The following is a 20,890-nucleotide window of genomic DNA, read 5'->3' on the forward strand; positions in this document are numbered from 1 at the left end:
AACTTCTATCTACACGTATGCTTCTTGCATTTCTGCCCTCTGCTTTCTCTCAGAAGTAACCATTATCCTAGATTGTATCCTAGATTGTATGCTTCATTGCTTTTTCTTCCTTGAAGCCAGCTTCTAAAATGGCTCCCAATGATCTCTGCCTGCAGGTATTCAAATCTATGTGTTTCTCCTTGAATGTGGGCTAGACCTAGTGACTTATTTTAAATAAATAGGATATGATGGTTGCGATGGATGTCACTCCTGTAATTGCATTAGATAAAGCTGAAATTTCCATCTCATTAGCAGACTCTAACTCTCTCCCTTGCTGGATGGCAAGGAAATGAGGGCAGCCACCAGGCAACAACTAGAAAGAAACCGAAGCCCTCAGTCCAACGGTCCACAAGAAACTGAACTCTGTGAACAACAAAGGGAAGTGAGTCCCTCCCCAGCAGAACCTTCGGATGAGACCACAGCTCTTGCCAACAATTTGATGGCAGCTTTGTGAAAAAACCCTGGAGCACAAGACCCAGCTAAGCCATGCCTGGACTCATGAGCCACAAAAAATATAAGATAATAAGTGAGTGCTGTTTTAAGCCATTAAGTTTGTGGTAATTTGTTACACAGTAATAGATAACAGACACAAGTTCTTGTCAGTTCTTTTGCTATTACAAAGTATGTTGCTATGAATATTGCTATACATGGATCCCAGAACACAAAACATAGAGCTTAAGTTTCCCCTGGGTATATGCTGAGTATATGTCTAGGAACAGAATTGTGGGGTGCTCAGAATTTACAAATGTTCAATCCTAATGACCAGACTTAGGGTCACACCAAGGCCATGGTGTCTTGATCAGGATTGAGAGTCATACAAAGGACGTATTTAGGGGTCAGTCCATAAGCAAAGTTGAAGATGAGTATGTGGCTACATTTGGGGAGAATCTGAAGGCTGGGTCTGGACAGAGTTGGAGGACATTGTGAGGGGGGTGTTGAGGGTCAGTCTAATAAGGCCAGAGTTAGAAGCCAGGCTCTCCTCGTGCAGAAGACCTGACCTCTGTGATATCAACCTACCAAGCAGTGGCCACCTAGGGTACAGCTGCCCACAGAGTAAGACCCACTCTGGGCCCAAAAGGCTATTTCACTCAAGGGGTGAGGGGGCAGCAAAGCGGGGCAAGACCTCACTGCCTACAAGGCTTCACGCAGAGAGAAAGCAGGCACAGGAAAAAGAGGACAACACCTTTAATGGGGGCAGCTCTGTCCCATATGCCCCAAGTATTCTTAAGCATAACTCATGGAAGGGGAAGGCGATCGGTATAGGCACAGCCAACGTCCTCCCCACACTTGTCCGAGCCCTCTCCTCACCACCCCTTCTTCTCTATCGGGTGCACTCCCCCAGCCTCAAGATGGGTCCCAGGTGAGTGCCCAGGAAGGGCAAGGGACTCCCTCAGCTGCCTGGGGCAGCTTCCTCGATGGCTCAGGGAACAAGGAACTAGCCTGGATGGAAACACCACTGTCCTTGCAGCTGGGTGGGGACCTGGTTCTAGGGGTGTGGACCAAGCCAGGGGACCATCCCCCAGGGCCCAACACAGGGAGCCCCAAGGTGGAGTGCCCTGTGTCAGACACCGCTTTGGGGTGCACACCAAGTCTCTGCACATGGTTTCTGGGTTCTGGAAAGCAGTCCATTCTCCTGACCCAGATAGAGTGAAGAAGGTGGCTTAGTCCCAGGCTTTGCAGTGAGGGCTCCTGTCCTACCGCCCCCTCCCCACGTTCACCCTCACCCCAAGGGAGGGACAGCCTTACTCCCCCAGAAGCTCCTTGAGGCTGCTGGCCCCTCCCGCCCATTTGTCTGTCGGTCTGTGGGTGCGTTGATCTGTGGTGCCAGGGCTCTGGGGGATACTGGGGCATCCCCGCTTCTCACCGCTGCTTACGTTCCGCCTGCTGGAGCCTCCGAGAGAGGTCATCGATGCGCACATTCTTGAGCTGGAGCAGGTGTTCCAAGCGCCTCACCTTCATCTGGAGGACCTGGGCCACAGAGCACAGACGTCAAGCCCAGGGACCCTCTGCCCTCCATCCCCGCCTCTGCAGCCCCCACCCCTTCCCAGTGCTCTCACTTGCACTGTCTCCTGCGAGGCCAATAGCTCCTGCTCCTTTTCAGCAATCTGAAGGACGAAACTTGGGTCGCCATGCAGCACCTGGCTATACCCTGGAGGCCGGGGCACCGGCAGCCGTCCCACCCTGGGGTGGAAAGCAGCTTAGCAGAGGCCTGGACCTTGGGCCCCACCCTCACCCTTCCAGTGCCCCTTGGTCAGGCCTTCTCTCCTCCCCTCTCCCCGTTCCTGCCTTCTCTACCTTCCCAGGAGCATCCCAGCCCTTTGCAGGAAGATCACCTGGCCTGGTAAGGTCAGGAACTCCCAGCTTCCTTACCTGAGCTGCCCCCCTCCCTGGGCATCTGGGGCACCTTCCCCTCGGGCCTTCTGGGACAAACCTGAAAAGAGGTAAGGGGTAGAGTAACCCTTCTGGAGTCCTTTTTTCCTGTCTTCCCCTCCAACCTCTGCCCATAGGAAAGAAAGACAGGAGAAAAGTTCCCCTTGGGAGGGATAAAAAATAAAAGCCACTTTACCCACATCCATGTAGCCAGTGCCATCCTGGGGAGCCAGCTCCTAAAAGAACCCCCGGGATCCACTGTGAGCTCACACGTGCCCATTCCCAAGTAGCCCTATGTCCCTTCCACTATCCCCAGGTCAGGCTCCCTTTAAGCAGGCACCCTCTTCCACACTTGTTGCCAAGGTGGGAGCTTTCTGCAGCCTGGGAAGCTCCCCCCGAACAGTGGGAGAAGTCTAAGTAGGGTAGCACCTGTAAGGAGCCCGAGCCCTGCTTCCTGCGCCTCCGCCTTTCTTCCAGGCGCTGTCTCAGCGGAATGAGCACCAACTCCACTACGCCTGGGGTGCATTGCGCGATCTTGCGCATCACGTCCTCTGGTACCGAGAAGTTCAGCTTGTTCAGCACCTTCCTGGGGGGTAGACAGAGGCATGGCAGACTAGGTCCTCAGGAAATGAATGGGGCGGGGGGGAGAAAGGGAGTGCAGCAATTACTGTATTAAGTGTGCAGCCCTGAGGGAATGAAAGGGTACCACACCTGAGTCTCGTTCTTGGTTGTCCCGAGTTACCTTGTCACCTCCCCAATAGAAGAATCCCTTGATTTTTGTTCCCAGACAATCTGTTTGCATTATGCCTCCCCACCCTGCTATCAACAGAGTCCCAGCCTGGGCTGTGGAGACCATGGGAGGTGGAGGGGCTGAAGCAGCCCTTCCTGGGAGGCCAGGGTAGGGGCTGGAGATCCTACTAGTGCAACCAGATGATCTGCTACCTGTTCAGGTGACCCCAGTTGCTGAGCTTCTGCTGGAGAGAATTGGCAGGGACATAATTGTGCATCTCCACCATCTTGGGGAAGTAAAATTTGATGACTTCTGCAACCAGGACTGAGGGAGTGGGAGTAGGAGGAGACATGGAAGATGGGGGGGGATGGGAAAGGGAGAAGGGAAGGGAGAAGAAATGGGTGGGATGGGAGAATCAGGGGTGGCAGAGTAATGGGGCCCAGTGGAAGGTGGGGATGTGGAAAGAGAAAGGATGATAGGGAGGGAGGGGTGGTAGAGAACAGGGTGGGCCGGGGGGGGGGGTCAAGGAAGTGCGATCAGTGGTCTGCTGGAGACTAAGACTCCAACAGACCCCAGAGGGCTGTATCCCCTCCCCATTAACTCAGGGCATTTGAAAACCGTGCTCTCTGGTGCTGTAAAAGAGACTGAATCTCCAAGGGCGCCCTTCAAGATTCTGGGGCCCCACCCTAGGCATATATGGGTACATACACATACTACAACACCAAAGTCCCAGGAGAAAGTCACAGACTCACACAGACACATGTGACAAGATCCCTCTAAAGACGTGCACATAGGACAGACTGTGTAGGCTCACAGGATACACACATGCCCAGACATACATAGGCACATATATAGCACACACACTACATACACAAACACACAAAGATGAACAAACACATACACATACTTCTATCACTGGAGTTCCAAGAGACAGTCACCAACATACGCACACAAGCACATAGAGTCACACATTAAAATCCCAGGAGACAGTCTTACAAACACAGACACCTACACAGTCACAAAGGAACACATACTCACACAAGAGCCCCTACATACATACAGGACAGAATGCGTCAATATATATATACGAACACACACACTTTCAGACTCCCATAGACAAAAGTACAGAATATAGCAATGTGAATGCACACACACAGAGATGCAAAGATACATATATTGACACACATCTTAGTCATTAAGTCCCAGGAGAGAGTCATAGACTCACACAGATTCACTTCGGCAACTAAAGTCCTAGGAGACAGACATCCTCCTCCCCCGGCAAGGATACACATCCCACACGCACACAAGCATAAAGACATGTTTGCACGAAGACTCCCTTACACCCGTACATATAGGACAGAACGTGGGGACACACAGGCGCACACCTCCGTCACTGAAGTCCCGGGAGAGATTTCGCTTTGGCCGGGATAGAGGGATGTTGTCTACCCACAGGTACAGCTGGTGCAGCGCCTCCTCGTCCACACTGCCCGCCATTGGCGCCCTCGGCAAAGACAAGCCGTTCCAACCGTGCGGCGTCCAGCCTCAAACTCACGACCGCTCAAACGCCTCTTCCCTCGCCGCTGCGGGTGCCCAGACCTGCATCAGCCTCTCTAACCCGGAGGCTCCCCCCTCAGCTGGGAGCGGCCATATTGTTTTCTGAAACCATGACAACCGTCCTTGTCTTCGGGGAGCAGACGCTTCTGGGAGTTGTAGTTTACCCTGTTACCTCTTCCCAGGCCCCAGTTTTGAAAAGGCGATATAGGTGGCCTTGTCTTCCCCGCCTCCTAGGAAGAAATCTTTTTCGCCCACGCCCCCTGCTGACCAGCCACTGTCTCACTCTGGGTCCTGATAAAGCCAGCCGGGCCTCCAGAACCCCTGAAGCAGCATCCTCAGTCTGGGATCCCCCACCTGGATCCTTTAGGGATCAGTCCCAAGTGAAGACATCTGCTACTTCCTGTCTGGACTGCGTGATAGCGCCTCCTCACTGGGCGCCTCCTTAAAGCTCCGTGCTCATAGGCCCATCACCATGCCCCCCTTCCCAGCATTGTTGTGTGGGGCATTTAATATGTAATCCAGACTCCCAGGGAGACCACAGCTCAAGGCCAGTGCCCTGCCCAGGCCTTTTAACACGTTAACCCTATTACCTCCCTTGTGAAATGCGGATAGTTCTCACCTATTTGTCCCAATGGGGTAATGGAGAAGAGAATGGGAAGGGTATTTACAGAAGACCTGTGTTTGTATGGGGACTGCTGGAACAGGAGATGGTTGCAAGAGCTGTTAAGAACTCCTGTAGACACTTCCACACCCCTCCTGTCCCTCCAAAAAGCTATTCTTCTACACTTCCATGGATTAGATATTGATTTCAGTGACCAGTTCCATTTCAAGAGGACGACATTTAGGATTAGGAAGGTGGGTCCTTCCTTAGCGAAGGGCCACTTCTAGGGTCATCCTGGGGAGGAGAACCCTAGCTTCCTCACTAGCAGTGTAGTTTCGGGCACATTACTGGACCACTCTGTACCTGTTTTCTCATGGTTTTACTTACCTCATAGGGGCTTTGTGAGCATCTAAAGTGCTTAGCACCGCGCCTGATGTGGCAAGAGCCCTATTAACATCAGTTGGTGTTACAGATAACAAGATGATCTCAGTTGCAGCAAAAGTGGTGTTCTTGTAAGCAGGAAACAAATGGAGGGGATTTGCCTTGTTATTTGAGGTGAGACTTGGGTTGACCAGGAGCGCCTACTTACTCCAGAGCAGGCCAGGAGGTAGGCTGGGCTTCCTCATGACTTTCTGGTCTCCTCTCCAGGGCTCAGATGGGAGTGAGGGGATGACGGTAAGAGGAATCTCTATTACTTTTTGCTGTCACTTAGCCTCAAAGCCTTCAAGGCTTAGAAGGCATCCCTGTGCCAGGAGTACAGAAAGCCAAGGGTGGAACGGTGACTCCATCTTTTGTTTTAAAGTCATATATAGTGGTCCTGTCTGGGAAGTTGGTTAGAGAGTCATCCCAATATGCCAAGGTCGAGGGTTCAATCCCTGGTCAGGGCACATACCAGAATCAGCCAATGAATGCATAAATATGTGAAACAACAAATCAATGTTTCTCTCTCACTCCCTTCTCTCTCACTAAAATCACTAAATTAGCCCTGACCAGCGTGGCTCAGTTGGTTGGGCATCATCCCGAAAACCAAAAGGTCACCAGGTTCAATTCCAGGGTACATGCCTGGGTTGCAGTTTCAGTCCCTGACCCAGATGCAGACAAGGGGCAATGTTTCTGCTCAGTGTTTCTTCCTCTTTTTCTCCTTCCCTTCCCCTAAAATAAATAAAATCTTTAAAAAATCAAATCAAATCACTAAATTAAAAAAAGGTCATCCATAATGCCTTTGCCTTTGTAAAAGGGACCCCACCCAGGGCAGGCAACAGACAAAAGATACCACCCCCCACCCCGTAACATTCCAGGGTGGAGAGAGGAACTGTAAGGAGGTGGGGAGAAGGGAACCACTGGGGTGATGTGCCAGCCTTAGTCAAGGTGGGAAAACCGGTTTGGGGCCTTCCCCTGGCCGGAACCACTGGGGCTTGAAGGCTTCAAAGCTGGAGGGCCCGGCAGGCAGGGCTGGCCCTAAAAGGAGGAAGGAGGTAGGATCAGCAAGGGGCCCCGTCTTCACCTTTGGACTGGGGGGCCCCCTGGAGGGCACCACACATGGAGTTGCTAATTCATCTTCAGCCTCTTGGGGGTGCAATCTCTCCCCAGCAGTATCTTTCTCCTGCCACTGTCCCCAGTGATAGCCCCTAGGCTTCACTAAAGACGCCAATCACTGAAAGGCCTAAAGGGCTTCCTCTTAAGGCACCAAGCGTAACCAAGGGATGCCCTGTATTCCCCTCTAAACTACGATCTGCAGCTCAGGAGCTGCCCTAACACCTCTTTCTGTCTCTCTGCCCCCACTCCTGCAAGGACCTTCATTAATGAGCCTTGATAGGCCTAGTTCCCAGGTGCCTATAATTTAACTTAACCCAGCAGACAGTTGGCTCCCTCCCTCCTGTCCCAGTCAACTGACCCCAGCTTCTCTCTAACCTCAAAGCACTGAAAGGCCCGGTTTCCTCAAACCCATCTATACCCAGGCAGGTGCACTGAAGACCCCTATCTCCCCAAGTCTAGATAGCATTTAGATATGGAGGTGGCCCCTCATCCTAGTTAGGGCCTAGGCTGTGGCCACTCTCTCAACACTTGCTTTCATGTCCAACCAGAGCAAGGGCCAAAGGGAACCGGGAAAGGACATGTCCCCAAGACAGACGCAAGCCCAGACCATGAAGGATGCACCCTTGGCTGTTAAAACGTTCACCCTCACAAAAGGGAGGGTGGACGGATTTATTGAATTCAAACTGGGAAAGGAGCAGCTGGACAGCTGGACTCTGGGCCCAGCCCCAGGCCCCCTACCCAGGATAGGACCCTGCCAGAGAAGGAGAGGCACAGGGCCTGCAGATGCCCACAAGGGAAACACCCATTTTCACTCTCTTGGGAACCTCCAACCTGGAAAGAAAACTGAGGGCCAAAGTAACATGGGCTGGGCCAGAGAAAGGGATTGGGGGTGGGAAAGCAGGCAGAGGCAGGCTCAAAAGCCTGCAGTGAGTTAGACTGTGCTTCTGGAGGTGGTCTGGGGGCAGGGGTGGGGCGCTGCCAGCCTTGTAGGGGCCTAGGCTGGACCTTCCTCTGAAGCCCTTCCCAGAATGGCTTTGGGGTCCCCCCCACCAAAACCTGGTATGGACGGCAGAGGGGAGAGGCACTCTCTGGCCGGGAGCTTCCAGGGCCCATCCCTGGAGGCTGCTGTGGCCTAGTCCACAGATGGCATGGTGTGGTAGCACCGGACAGTTCCCCACCTGGTCCCCCAAGCCCAGGGGCAAATGGGGAGGAAATAGGACTCTGAGAAAGAAGCAATAAGCAGGCAGTGAGGCTAACCCTAAGCCCGGGCCCTGCCAGAGTGACTGGGCTTGTTCACAGGGCCTGGTGAACACCACTAAAGGATCTGGGGCTTCCCACTCTGGCTCCATCCACAGCAGCTGCCCAAAGAGTCCTTTGCCCTGGGCTGGTGCTGCCACATCTGGGTCGAGGGTATGGCTAGGCCCAATGGCTCAGCTTTGATGTCCAAGACCCCGAACTCCTGCCTGCCTGGCATGGTTCTTCCTGGTCACATGGACCAGATCATGTTCCAAGTGGAGAATGTGGCTCTGCACACGTTCATCAATGGGGAAGGAGGTCAGATACCTCTTTACCATAGCGAAGTAAGCCATGGCCTCCCCGAAGCTGGGCACAGGCACCTCATCACCATCCTCCTCATCTTCATCATCTTCGTCATCGTCGTCGTCATCATCATCATCGTCGTCCTCCTCTTCCTCACTGTCCGATTCAGAGTCCTCCTCACCTTCCAGAAAATGGAGGGTAGGGCACTGGGCCTCTTCCTGGGCACCATAGCCTCCGAAGCTGCCACCGGCCTCCACTACCCCCTGGGCCCAGTCCTCCGCCTCCAAGCCCTCAGAGGAGCTCTCCTCCTCCTCTTCATCCTCCTCTTCATCACTGTCATCAACATCACCCTCCTCTTCCACCTCCTCTTCCTCCTCCAACTCCTCTCCTTCCCCCCCTTCTTCCTCTTCCTCCCCTTCTTCTTCCTCCTCCTCCTCCCCTTCTCCCTCCTCTTCCTCTTCCTCCTCCTCTTCATCCTCCTCCTCCTCTTCCTCCCCCTCGCTCTTCAGGGAAGTGGTGATGGTAGCATTTGGGCCGCCCCCGAAGCCAGCCTCACGAAAGCAGGCAGCTATGTCCGAAGGCTCCACTGCCTGCCAGGCTGCAGCCACGAAGTGCAGGGCCTCCATGAGACCCAGCTGCAGGGCTGAACGATCTTGGCCCTCTAGCGCAGCCATGGCCTTGAGCAGCATAGCCTGGCGGTAGTGGCCCTTCACCTGTTGGACCACTCCCCGCTCCAGCGGCTGCACGGTGCCCGGAGGGAAGAAGGCCAGCTGCACATGCCGCAGGCCCGAGGTATCCAGGGACTGGGCAGCAAGGCGGCCGGCAAGTAGCAGGACTCGGCGAGACTCTGCAGCCATGCGGGTGTCTAGGGCCTTCAGGTACTTAGCCAGGGCCTGGGTGGTGACACCACCCTTAGAGTTGGCGGTGTAGTCGCAGGGCAGGCCTGCTTGGCCTGCACGGGGCTTGGCTGACTTGCCCGCCACCAGCGGGGGCAGCTTTTCGCTGCCGTCGGCGTTGGCGCACAGCAACACACTCAGGCGCTGGGTGGCCCTGCGCGCCCGTCCATCGCTGCCACATAGCCCCGCGGCCTGATCGGTCAGAAAGTCGTACCACAGACTGGTCTCAGTGGCGCTGAACACGTCCTGGGAGGCGTAGCCCTCTGCCACCGACGGCGGCTGCTCTTCCCGAGCGCGCCAGCCCGTCGTACCCCCGCCGCTGCCCTCCGAGGGCACCGCAGGTGGGCTGGAGGGCGCTGCTGGGGCCCGGGGAGCAGTGCTGCGCGAGCGGGCGCGGGCCACGCCACTGCAGGACACTACTCCGTGGCGCCGGCGGAAGCGGTCCAGCCAGCCATTGGAGGCAGTGAAGTCGTCCATGCCCAGCTCCTCGGCTATCCGCAGAGCCTTCTCCTTGAGAATGATGCCCTTCACGGGCAGGCCAGCGGCGCGGATCTGTTGGAACCAGGCGATGAGCAGCCCCTCGAGCTTGTCGTAGGGGGACAGCTTGTTGGTCTTGCGGCAGGTGGAGGCCACACCGTACTTGCGCTCCGACGCCAGGATGGCGCGCTTGTTCTTCAGGATTGTGCTAAGCGTGGACGGCGGGATGTTGAAGCGCCGCGCGATCTCGCCCTTGCGCAGGTCCGGGTTCTCCTCCACCTCCTGGATGATCCGCGACTTCTCCCGGAACGTCAGCTGCCGCCTCTTGGGGCCCATCCCGGCGCGCCCCCCGCCCCGGGGCCCGGCGCCACCGCCGCCGCCCCGGGGCGGGGGGCCCGGGCCCGCGGCGGGGGGCACCTGGCGGCCTCTCCCGCGCGCCCCACCCGAGACAAAGCGGCTCGCGGGGCAGCGGGCGGGGCGGCGACCCGGCTGGGCCGGGGACACCTTCGGGGGCGCCGGCGGGCGCGGCGCCGGGCGGCGGGCAGCAGGCGGCGAGCGCGGGCGAGGGAGGGTGGCGCGGGCACGGAAGGCAGAAAGTGCCGCGGCGCTAGGAGCGGGGAGCGCCGTGAGCGGGGCGGAGTGGGGCGGAGCGGGGCGGAGCGGGCGGAGCGGGATCTCGCGGGAAGCGCGGGGACGCCCGACACCGCCTCCCAGCCCTCCGCGCCCACTTCCCTCCCCGCCGCCGGGACCGACCGCGGGGGGGCGCTGCGGCCTGCTGGACCGCCCAGCGCTCTGGCTTCCGGTGATCCAGGGGCGGGGGCGTGGTACCTGGCCACTGAGCCAGTGGGCAGCGATTTGCTGCGTGTAAAGAATTAACAACTGTGTTTCGTGTTTTATTAGGGTAAATATTCCGTAAGCCACGTTTTTGGCAGAAACTGAAAAACACAGGAAACTAGAAATCACCTTTCACCACAACACCTGGTGAGATACGCAGGTAACATTTTGAGACGTTTCTTTCCAGTCTCTTCTCTAGGCACATACAGTTTTCTTTCTAAAAATTTATTGCATAAAACTGGCATCATACTGTTTAGACCGTATATCTGACATCTCTTGCTGTTTTACCTGGCGTCAAGTGATGAGGATTTTCCCATATCTGTAAGTATTGCCAACATGCTTTTTGATGGATGAACTTTATGAACTTTAATGGATGAACTATTATTAGGTTATTTTTATAAGCAACACCAGTTTTAAATCTATTTGATGATAATCCCATAATTCATAGACACTGATATCATCTCAGTGTATCACATGCGTATCATAAATGTATGTGTTTGTACCTACGGAAATGATGTCATGTATATACATAGGTAAGCACATGCAAGAATCTCTGAAACCTCTTCTTCCTGCACCAAACACATAAAAATAAAATTCTTAAAACGTTGAATGTATTACAATGATTTTATTTTATTAAAAAAAAATTGTTTTCCCTCAAACGAGGACATTTTTTCATTGCATCTTGAGAGAGAGAGAGAGAGAGAGAGAGAAACATTGATCTGAGAAACACCAATTGGCCGCTTACTGCACATGTCCCAACCAGAGACTGAGAATGGCAACCTGGGCAGTGCCCTAAACAGGAATCAAACGGCAGCCCTTTGATCCAGGGGATGATGCTCCAACTAACTGAACCACACCGGCCAGGCCTGTATTACAGCGATTTAAAAAATCTCTTAGAGTAACATGAGACTTCGTCGGGAGAGAGGAAGGCTGTGACCCCTAGGGGGACAGGCTGAGTGAGGATCTAGAGGTGGATGATGCTTCAAGTGAGTGGGTGTACACAAAGAAGGAAAGAGAACCAAGGACCATCCTCTGGGCTCTCCAAGATTAAGGGCTCAAGAAAGAACTAGCAGGAAACTCATATGAGCCCTGGCTAGTGTGGCTCAGTGGATTGAGCACCGTCCTAGTTTGATCGAGGTGGTGGGGTCCGCCACACTGGGTTGTGGGAGGATCCCCATTTGGGAGCAAGTGAGAGGCAACTGGCAACCAAACAATGTATCTCTCACACGCTGATGTTTCTCTCCCTCTCTTTCTCTCTCCCTTCTCTTCTCTCTAAAACAAAACAAAACAAAACAAAAACAAAAACAAAAAACAACTCATGAGATGCAGAAAATGTGGTATATTATACAATGGAATATTGCTAAGACATAAAAAAGAATGAAAGCTAGCTATTTGCAAAAACATGGATGGATGTGGGGGTATTATGCTAAGTGAAATAAATCAGATAAAGACAAATACCACATGATTTCACAAAAACAGAAACAGATTCATAGATACAGAGAACAAACTGATGGTTGCCGGCAGGGGGGGCAGGGGTGAAAGAGATAAAGGGGACTAAGAGGTACAAACTTCCAGTTTAAAATAAGTAAGTCACAGAGATGTAACACACAGTATAGGGATAATGGCCAATAATATAATAACTTTGTATGGTTACAGATGGTTACTAGACTTGTGGTGTTTACATCATAAGGTACATAAATGTCTAACCACTGTGTTGTATACCTGAAACTAATATAATATTGTATGTCAGCTATACTTTAATAAATAATGTTTTTTTAAGAAGGGAAATTCATGAGGAACAGCTGAAATGGTAAAAGGAAAACCAGGACCTCATGGTGTTCTGGAAGCAAAGGGAAGAACTCCCTGCTGGTTTAGTGTGCTTTTCTCTTTTCATATGTATATTGGCCATTTGAACCCTGTGGATTTTCTAGTTATACCCTTTGCCCATGGGTCCCTTATATTGGTCTTTTTGCTGACTTTTCGGAGCTCTTCTCCGCTGAACATAAAATTTTTGTTAAGTATATTGCAAATATATTCTCCATTTGTTCATTAACATAGCCTGGGGAGTCTTAGCTACAAGAAGTTGTTTTTTGTTTTTGTTTTTTTAAAGATTTTATTTATTTATTTTTAAAGAGGGGAAGGGAGGGAAACATCAATGTGTGGTTGCCTCTCACACGCCCCCTACTGGGGACCGAGCTGCAACCCAGGCATGTGACCTGACTGGGCATTGAACTGGCAACCCTTTGGTTCACAGCTCGGTGCTCAATCCACTGAGCAACACCAGCCAGGGCAGATATGAGAAGTTTTAAATCTCTAAGTAGGCAGGTCTATCAGTTTTTCCTGTATTGCTTCTGGGTTTTGTGTCTTAGGGAGTCTTTTCCCACCCCCAAGATATAAATCACAAGATCCAGAAGAAAATGTGGTAGCCTTCTTCCTATACAGGCCAGATCAGTACTTGGCCCATAATCAGTATATGGCCCCTGTGCAAAGGTGAATGTAGGGCCACCTGGTTGAGGACTCCTTCCCGTACATCTTCGGGAAACCTTGCTACATTTTGGAGATTTCATCCATGTGACATTTCCCTCCTGCCCCCTCACCCGTTCTAATAATAATAAATGTGTATTTGGGTAATTGGACTGTATGTGGACTTTTTCCCCTACGTTGCTGATTTTTTTACAAGTTTTCTTCAATAAGCAAGTACCAACAGGCCCTTTAAAATAAGAGAAGAATGGAAAGCTTGCTGAGGGGCACAAACAATGGTTATTAGAGAAGTGGAATGGTTAGGCCTGGTAGGCAGCCTTTAACTGCCTGGTCCAAGAGAAGAGAAGGTGGACTCTGGACTTCCCTAAGGTGGAGAAGTGGAAAGATGGGGCTGATGTAGGAAGGTGGGATATCCCAGGGCTCCAGATGAATTGGTACAGGAGACAGTCAGTTGAGAGGGAGTAAAAACAGGCCCTGTGCACTGCTACGGGCAGCAGTTAGAGGAGGTGCCTGGAAATGGCTATGCCATCAGCACATGTGCACATGTGTGTAGCTTCTTTTCTATCCTAGAAGTGGCTGTATCAGTCTCTTTGTATGGCACCAAGTTTGGGCCTGGAAGTAGAAGACACTGTGGGCTATTGAGGAGGGTCAGCTGCGGTTAGCAGGAAAGAGCTTGTCCAGCCATTTGAGGACATTCCTAAAGTTCCTAGAACCAAGAGTCCCAAGAGAAGTATCTCATTTCTCCCCTAATCCTTATCCCCATTCAATGCAGAAGGGAGAATCCTTTCTCCCCTAAAGCAGATGCTTTTCTTCTTTTTAGAGATTTTATTTATTTGTTTGTTTGTTTGTTTTTAGAAAAAGGGGCAGGGAGGTAGAAAGAGGGGGAGAGAAACATCAATGTGTGGTTGCCTCTCACACACCCCCTACTGGGGACCTGGCCCACAACCCAGGCGTGTGCCCTGACTGGGAATCGAACCGGTGATGCTTTGGTTCTCAGGCTACCACCCAATCCACTGAGCCACACCAGGCAGGGCTATGCTCTTATTTTGAACATCTTTATTAAGATATATTTCACGTACCATACAATTCACCCATTTAAAGTATATAATTCACAGATATATAGAACTATTACCACAGTCAATTTTAGGACATTTTCATCACCTTAGAAAGAAATCCCATATCCTTTAGCTGTCATCTCCCTATCTGCCCCCAACCCCTTCTCCAGCCGTAGGCAACCAATAATCTACTTTCTCTATAAATTTCCCCGTTCTGAATATTTCATATGAATGAATCATGTGTCTTTTACGACTGGTTTCTTTTACTTAGCATCATATTTTCAAGTTTAATCTATGATATAGCATCCATCAGTACTTCATTTTTTAATGGCTTGAATAATGTTTTGTTGTTTAGGTATGACATTTTGTTTATACATTTATCAGTCAATGGACATTTGATTTGCTTCTACGTTTTGATAACATGAATAATGCTGCTATAAACATTTGCAAGTTTTTGTGTGGACATATGTTTTCATTTTTCTTGGGTATAGACCTAGGAGTAGAATTGCAGGATTTTATGGTAACTCTATGACTACTTGTTTGAGGAACTGCCAGATTGAGATCAGGTTCTTTTAGTTAATCTAAAAATTATACGCATTCTTGTCATGGATGATGTGGGCTCGTGAATTAAGTGCCGACCTGTGAACCAAAATGCCACCGTTTCGATTCCCAGTCTGGGCACATGCCTGTGTTGTGGGCCGGGACGGTCCCAGTTGGTGGGGTGTGAGAGGCAACTGATCGATGCATCTCTCACATGTAGAATGTTTCTCTCCCTCCTTTCCCCTCTCTCTAAAAATAAATAAATAAATGAAATATTTTATTTTTTTAAAGATTTTATTTATTTATCTTTAGAGAGGGGAAGGGAAGAAGACAGGGAGAGAAACATCAATGTGTGGTTGCCTCTTGTGTGTCTCCCCAGCTGGGGACCTGGCCTGAAACCCAGGCATGTGCCCTGGCTGGGAATCAAACCAGCGACCCTTTGGTTCGCAGGCCGGCACTCAATCAACTGAGCCATACCAGCCAATGCTAAAAATAAATAAATAAAATCTTTTAAAGAATAAAATAAATAAATAAAAATTATACCCATTCTTTGGAAAATCTTTTAAAATACAGAAATTTTTGAGGATAAAAACATTTAATCACCTTTAATTTAAAAGGTGCATTTCTGTGCATTTTACTTTTTATTTTTTTAATATATTAAAGTATATTTTTATTTTATTTTTTAATATATATTTTATTGATTATGCTATTACAGTTGTCCCATGTTTTTCCTCCCCTTTATTCCCCTCCACCCTGCACTGCCCCACCCCCCAGCATTCCACCCCTCCTTAGTTCATGTAAATGGGTCATACATATAAGTTTCTTTGGCTTCTCCATTTCCTTTACTATTCTTAACCTCCCCCTGCCTATTTTGTACCTACTATTTATGCTACTTATTCCTTGTACCTTTTCCTCCATTCGTCCCCCTCCCCCTTCTCTCTGATCTCCATTTCTATGATTCTGTTCCTGTTCTAGTTGTTTGCTTAGTTTGCTTTTGTCTTTGTTTTTTTCATTTTTTTTTTAGGTTCAGTTGTCGATAGTTGTGAGTTTATTGTCATTGTTCATAGTTTTTTGATCTTCTTCTTTTTCTTAGATAAGTCCCTTTAACATTTCATATAATAAGGGCTTGGTGATGATGAACTCCTTGAACTTGACCTTATCTGGGAAGCACTTTATCTCCCCTTCCATTCTAAATGATAGCCTTGCTGGGTAGAGTAATCTTGGATGTAGGTCCTTGCCTTTCATGACTTTGAATACTTCTTGCCAGCCCCTTCTTGCCTGCAAGGTTTCTTTTGAAAAATCAGCTGATAGTCTTATGGGAACTCCCTTGTAGGTAACTGTCTCCTTTTCTCTTGCTGCTTTTAAGATTCTCTCATCTTTAATCTTGGGGAACTTATTTATGACGTGCCTTGGTGTGTGTTTCCTTGGGTCCAACTTCTTTGGGACTCTCTGTGCATCCTGGATCTCCTGAAAGTCTATTTCCTTGGCCAGATTGGTGAAGTTCTCCATTATTTTTTCAAATAAGTTTTCAATTTCTTGCCCTTCCTCTTATTCTGGCACCTGTGATTTGGATGTTGGTTCGTTGTGCTGTTAAGGGGCACATAAGAAACAGTGGCCACTTAATTTGGAGGTTCGAATTTGCAGACAATAAAGACCCCAGATCAATCTAAGAATAACTGAACACTTTATTAAGAGAAAGCAATGTGAAAGCAAAGTGAAAACAAGAATCAAGAGCAGTCCTCACCAGATGGGAATTCAGCAACACCCAAACATAGACGCTGCGGAATCCCAGAGACAGCATTCGGGGTCCGACTGGGAAAAGTTCTGAGCGAAGCGTCCTCCTCTCTGGTGGGACTGCACAGTCTCATTTTGGCACTATGCTTAAATAGTTTTTAGACGAAGGTGCCTATATACCAAGGGCCTTGTGTGACTCCATTAACTAACAGGTCCTTCGGGGAGAAGGGCCAGTTCTCCCCGAAGGAACAGCTATACATCAGAAGTTGAATATTAACAGTATTGGTCTCCCAGAAAGAAGGACCCATTCTCCCAAGGAGACAGCACATCAACATTTTATTCTTACAATAGAAACCACGACTCGGGCATAAACAGGGAGGATTCTTAACCCATCAATCGTTAAAGTTATCCCAGAGGTTCCTAAGCCTCTCCTCATTTTTTTGAATTCTTGTATCTTCATTCTGTTCTGGTTGAATGTTTAACTCTTCCTTCTGCTCCCAATCATTGACTTGAGTCCTGATTTCCTTCCCTTTACTGTTGGTTGCCTGTATATTTTTCTTTATTTCACTTTGCGTAGCCTTTGCATTTTCCTCCATTTTGCGACCATACTCAACCATTTCTGTGAGCATCCAGATTACCAGTGTTTTGAACTGTGCATCTGATAGGTTGGCTAACTGTTCATTGCTTAGTTCTATTTTTGGAGCTTTGATCTGTTCTTTCATTTGGGTCATATTTCTTTGTCTCAGTGTGCCTATTAACTTGGAAGTGGCAGAACCTTAGGTATTTGCCAGGGCAGGGCAACCCAGGTCACTGGGTTGTGGCGCTGTATGTGGGGGAGGGGTTCAAGAGGGAGCAGTGCTTCTTGCTCAGCTCTCCACCGGCTTTCAGTCACTTCCCCGGCTACCCACAAGCAAATTGGGCCCTTCTAGTGCTGATTCCTGGGTGGGTGGGTTTGTGTATGTTCTAGGATCCTGCGGGTCCCTCCAATGAACTCTCCTGTGAGGCTGGGAGTTTCTCCTGCTGCCACAACCCCCACAGGTTTTTACCTCCAGAGGTATTGAGGCTTTCTTTTCCCGCACTGGAACCCTGGATTGTGCAGTCTGTCTCGCTCCCCAGCTGTTCCTCTGGTTTATCTGCACACAAATGTCCATCAGCCACCACTTTGCCGTGCATTCCCTCCGCCCCTCCTACTGGTTTGAATGAATGTTTCTTCTTTAAGTCCTTGGTTATTGGGCTCGCATACAGTTTGATTTTCTGGCAGTTCTGGGTATTTTTTGTTTTTAACTTTCTTGTCCTTCTTTTGGTTGTGCAAGGAGGCAAAGTATCTACCTATGCTTCCATCTTGGCTAGAAGTCCCTTTTTTTTTTTTTTGCTTTTTAAAAAAAATCATATTTTATTGACTATGCTATTACATTTGTCCCAATTTTACCCTCTTTCCCCCTTCCACCTAGCAACCCCCATTCCCTCAGGCAATCCCTATACCATTGTTCATGTCCATGGGTCATGCATAGGTTCTCTGGCTACTCCACTTCCTATGTTGTGTTTTACATCCCCATGGCTATTCTATAATCCCCTATTTGTGCTTCTTAATACCCTCACCTCTTCACCTATTCCTGCATACTCCCTCCCATCTGGCAACCATCAAAATGCTCTCCGTAGCCATGATTCTGTCTCTGTTCTTGTTCATTTAGTTTCATTTAGTTTGTTTTTTAGATTCAGTTGTTGTTAGGTATGTGTTTATTGCCATTTTATTGTTCATAGTTTAGACCTTCTTTTTCTTAAGTAAGTCTCTTCAACATATCATATAATAATGGTTTGGTGATAATGGACTCCTTTAGTTTCTTCTTGTTTGGTGGAAGCTCTTTATCTGCCCTTCCATTCTAAATGACATCTTTGCTGAGTAGAGCATTCTTGGCTGCAGGTCCCTGCTTTTCATGACTTTGAATATTTCTTGCCAATCTCTTCTGGCCTGCAAAGTTTCTTTTGAGAAATCAGCTGACAGTCTCATTGGAATTCCTCTGTAGATAACTAACTGCTGTTCTCTTCTTTTAAGATTCTCTCTTTATCTTTAGTCTTTAGCATTTTAATTACAATGTGTCTTGCAGTGGCCTCTTTGCATCCATTTTGTTTGGGACTTTCTGTGCTTTCTGGACTTGCATGTCTATTTCCTTCACCAAATTAGGGAAGTTTCCTTTCACTATTTTTTTCTAATTTTAATAAAGATTGTATTATTTGTTTTTAGAGAGAGAAGGGAGGTAGAAAGAGAGATAAACATCAGTGTGTGGTTGCATCTCATGCACCCCCTACTGGGGACCTGGCCCACAACCCAGGCATTGCCCCAACTGGGCATCGAAGTGGTGACCCTTTGGTTCACAGGCAGGCACTCAATCCACTGAGCCATACCAGCTGGGACTCCTTTCATTATTTTTTTTAAAAGATTTTATTTATTTATTTTTAGAGAGGGGAAGAGAGGGAGAAAGAGAGAGAGAGAAACGTTAATGTGTGGTTGGTTGCATTTTGCATGCCCCCCTCTGGGGACCTGGCCTGCAACCCAGCCATGTACCCTGACTGGGAATTGAACCAGTGACCCTTTGGTTTGCAGGCTGGCGCCCAATCCACTGAGCCACACCAACTAGGGCTCCTTTCATTATTTTTAACAGGGCTATACTTGGCATAATATTTTGTAGCCAATATTATATTTTTGTGTCAATAAGTGTCTACATCAGTGAAGTTCAAACTTCTTTTATTCTAGGAATGCTTTCTTCAAAAGACCATTTTCCAGAAGCCCAATATGTAATGAGTCAATAATCAACACTTACTGGGCCCCAGGCAGGTGCCAGGCATCCCTAACCCCCACCCCCCACCTCATGCCTATTCTCTTTAAAGGCTGCAGGCTATACACAGATATTGTACCCTCACTGACTGTTCCCATGTTGAAGGACACCCAGCTTACATTCCATGTTTCATTGGTATTAAAAATGATTCAATGAACAAACATCTGTTTGTACTTTTATCATATCCTGAAGAGAAATCTCTAGAAGTGGAATGTTGGGATCAGAGGCCAGCCTGGGGCGGGGGCCAATTTGAAGTGCTGGGACAAGGGTAGAGAGGTTAATGACATGGTGTCTGCTCTTCAATAACTCAGTCAGCTTGAGGAAATGAGATTGAGAAAAGGGAAAAGGAGATTTCAATGAATAAAGCCCATACCTCCCAGCAGTTCCTCTTTAGGAATTCATTCAATGCATACCTTCTGCATCATTGCAAAACCTAATAAACTAAATGTTTAGCATTAGGGAATTCAGTAAATAGTACCATTGTGGTACTATTATGGATCTATGTCCAAGTAAAAGAGAAAAAAGCAAGGTATAAAACAATGTTTCATATACTGTTTATTTATAAAAATATGGACACACATATGCTTGTAAATGTATAGACCTGCCCTGTATACTATTGTAGCCACTAATCCCATATGTGGTTATCAAACACTTGAAATGTCGCAGGTCCAAGTTGAGATGTGCTGTGAATGTAAAATGTACAGTGGACTTTGAAGACTTGGTACCAGAAAAAAACTATGTAAATATATATTATTAATAATTTTTATGTGAATAATACATTGAAATGATACTTTGAATAATTAGGTTAAGTAAAATCATAAAATTTTTTACGTTTCTTTTTACTTTTTTAATGTGGCTACTACAATATTTCAGAATTTCATATGTAGCTCATATTTGTGCCTCACATTATGTTTTTATTGGCTTGGACTGTTATAGATGATGCAACAAATTTATACTAGTGGCTGCCTCTGGGGAGGGATCCTGAAGGTTTGTGTGGGGTGGGAGACTGAATTTTCACTACCTTTTTGTACCCTTTGAATTTTCTCCTTTGTCTGAATTTTTGGTACCATATACTAGTTTTTTAAAAACATTGCACATGTCAGTCCATGACAAAAACATAAACAAAAACAAAACAAAAACTAGTCCCACAAAAAAAAGATGCTGTTTGGGAACAGGCTTGGAGAAGCAGGATTTTACAAGGACGTGTTAATTTTTCATCCTACGGGCAAGGCTCCAGGGTCGCAGCAGACCACTTACCTGTGCCCGGTGCTGGATGTACACAGTCTGGTGCAAGGTCATTCATTCCTTTCCCTGGGAAGACAGCCTTCTGCCCAGAAGTGTCATTGGATGGGAGGAATCAATTCTCTTAGTATAATGTTTGCAATTTTTTTAGCTTATTATTATTGACTAGGTTGTTTTTTTTTTTTTTTTAATTGAACACATCATCTATGGTCTAATTGGCAAAAGGAGATTCAGGAAGATACCCAGAGCTGCTGTGTGGGATGCTCTCAAATGATCCCTCTGTGGTCTTGGCTCCTCTCGCTGGCACAGAGGTGACCTTCTGACTGTGGGATTTCAAGGAGTTGGAATATCACTGCCCTCTCCCTGCCTACCACCACCCCCTCAGCACACCTTATAGAAGCATTTGTGGGGAAACCCCTGCTGAGTTG

General features: G+C 48.6%; 2 protein-coding genes across 3 annotated transcripts; both read right to left on the minus strand.

The window, feature by feature from the left end:
* Nucleotides 1-602: 602 nt before the first annotated feature.
* On the minus strand, nt 603-5,082 carry SPEF1 (sperm flagellar 1). Of its 2 annotated transcripts, XM_054573493.1 has the most exons (8): nt 4,525-5,082; nt 3,352-3,463; nt 2,839-2,995; nt 2,606-2,645; nt 2,410-2,470; nt 2,097-2,220; nt 1,904-2,007; nt 603-1,672 (listed from the first exon to the last, which is right to left on the minus strand). In XM_054573493.1, exons 1-8 carry the CDS (start codon nt 4,631-4,633, stop codon nt 1,384-1,386), a joined length of 996 nt encoding a protein of 331 aa, XP_054429468.1. In that variant the 5' UTR covers nt 4,634-5,082; the 3' UTR covers nt 603-1,383. The 2 variants fall into 2 exon arrangements, with proteins under 2 accessions (XP_054429468.1, XP_054429469.1); XM_054573494.1 differs by having other exon boundaries at nt 1,563-2,007.
* A 2,377-nt stretch (nt 5,083-7,459) lies between these two features.
* Nucleotides 7,460-10,367, minus strand: CENPB (centromere protein B). The gene has a single exon (XM_054573979.1). It carries the CDS (start codon nt 10,076-10,078, stop codon nt 8,261-8,263), a length of 1,818 nt encoding a protein of 605 aa, XP_054429954.1. The 5' UTR covers nt 10,079-10,367; the 3' UTR covers nt 7,460-8,260.
* Between the last annotated feature and the right edge of the window lie 10,523 nt (nt 10,368-20,890).

This window comes from Pteronotus mesoamericanus, unplaced genomic scaffold (genome assembly GCF_021234165.1).
Source record: "Pteronotus mesoamericanus isolate MK-2021 breed Mesoamerican mustached bat unplaced genomic scaffold, CSHL_Meso_final contig_25, whole genome shotgun sequence".
NCBI lineage: Eukaryota > Metazoa > Chordata > Mammalia > Chiroptera > Mormoopidae > Pteronotus > Pteronotus mesoamericanus.

Coding starts and splice junctions, on each gene's coding strand:
- SPEF1 (XM_054573493.1), bottom strand. CDS start 4,633: ATGGCGGGCAGTGTGGACGAGGAGGCGCTGCACCAGCTGTACCTGTGG. Junction 2,221..2,409: donor CAGGGAGGGGGGCAGCTCAG/GTAAGGAAGCTG, acceptor TTTCCACCCCAG/GGTGGGACGGCTGCCGGTGC. Junction 2,008..2,096: donor CCTCGCAGGAGACAGTGCAA/GTGAGAGCACTG, acceptor TCTGTGGCCCAG/GTCCTCCAGATGAAGGTGAG.
- CENPB (XM_054573979.1), bottom strand. CDS start 10,078: ATGGGCCCCAAGAGGCGGCAGCTGACGTTCCGGGAGAAGTCGCGGATC.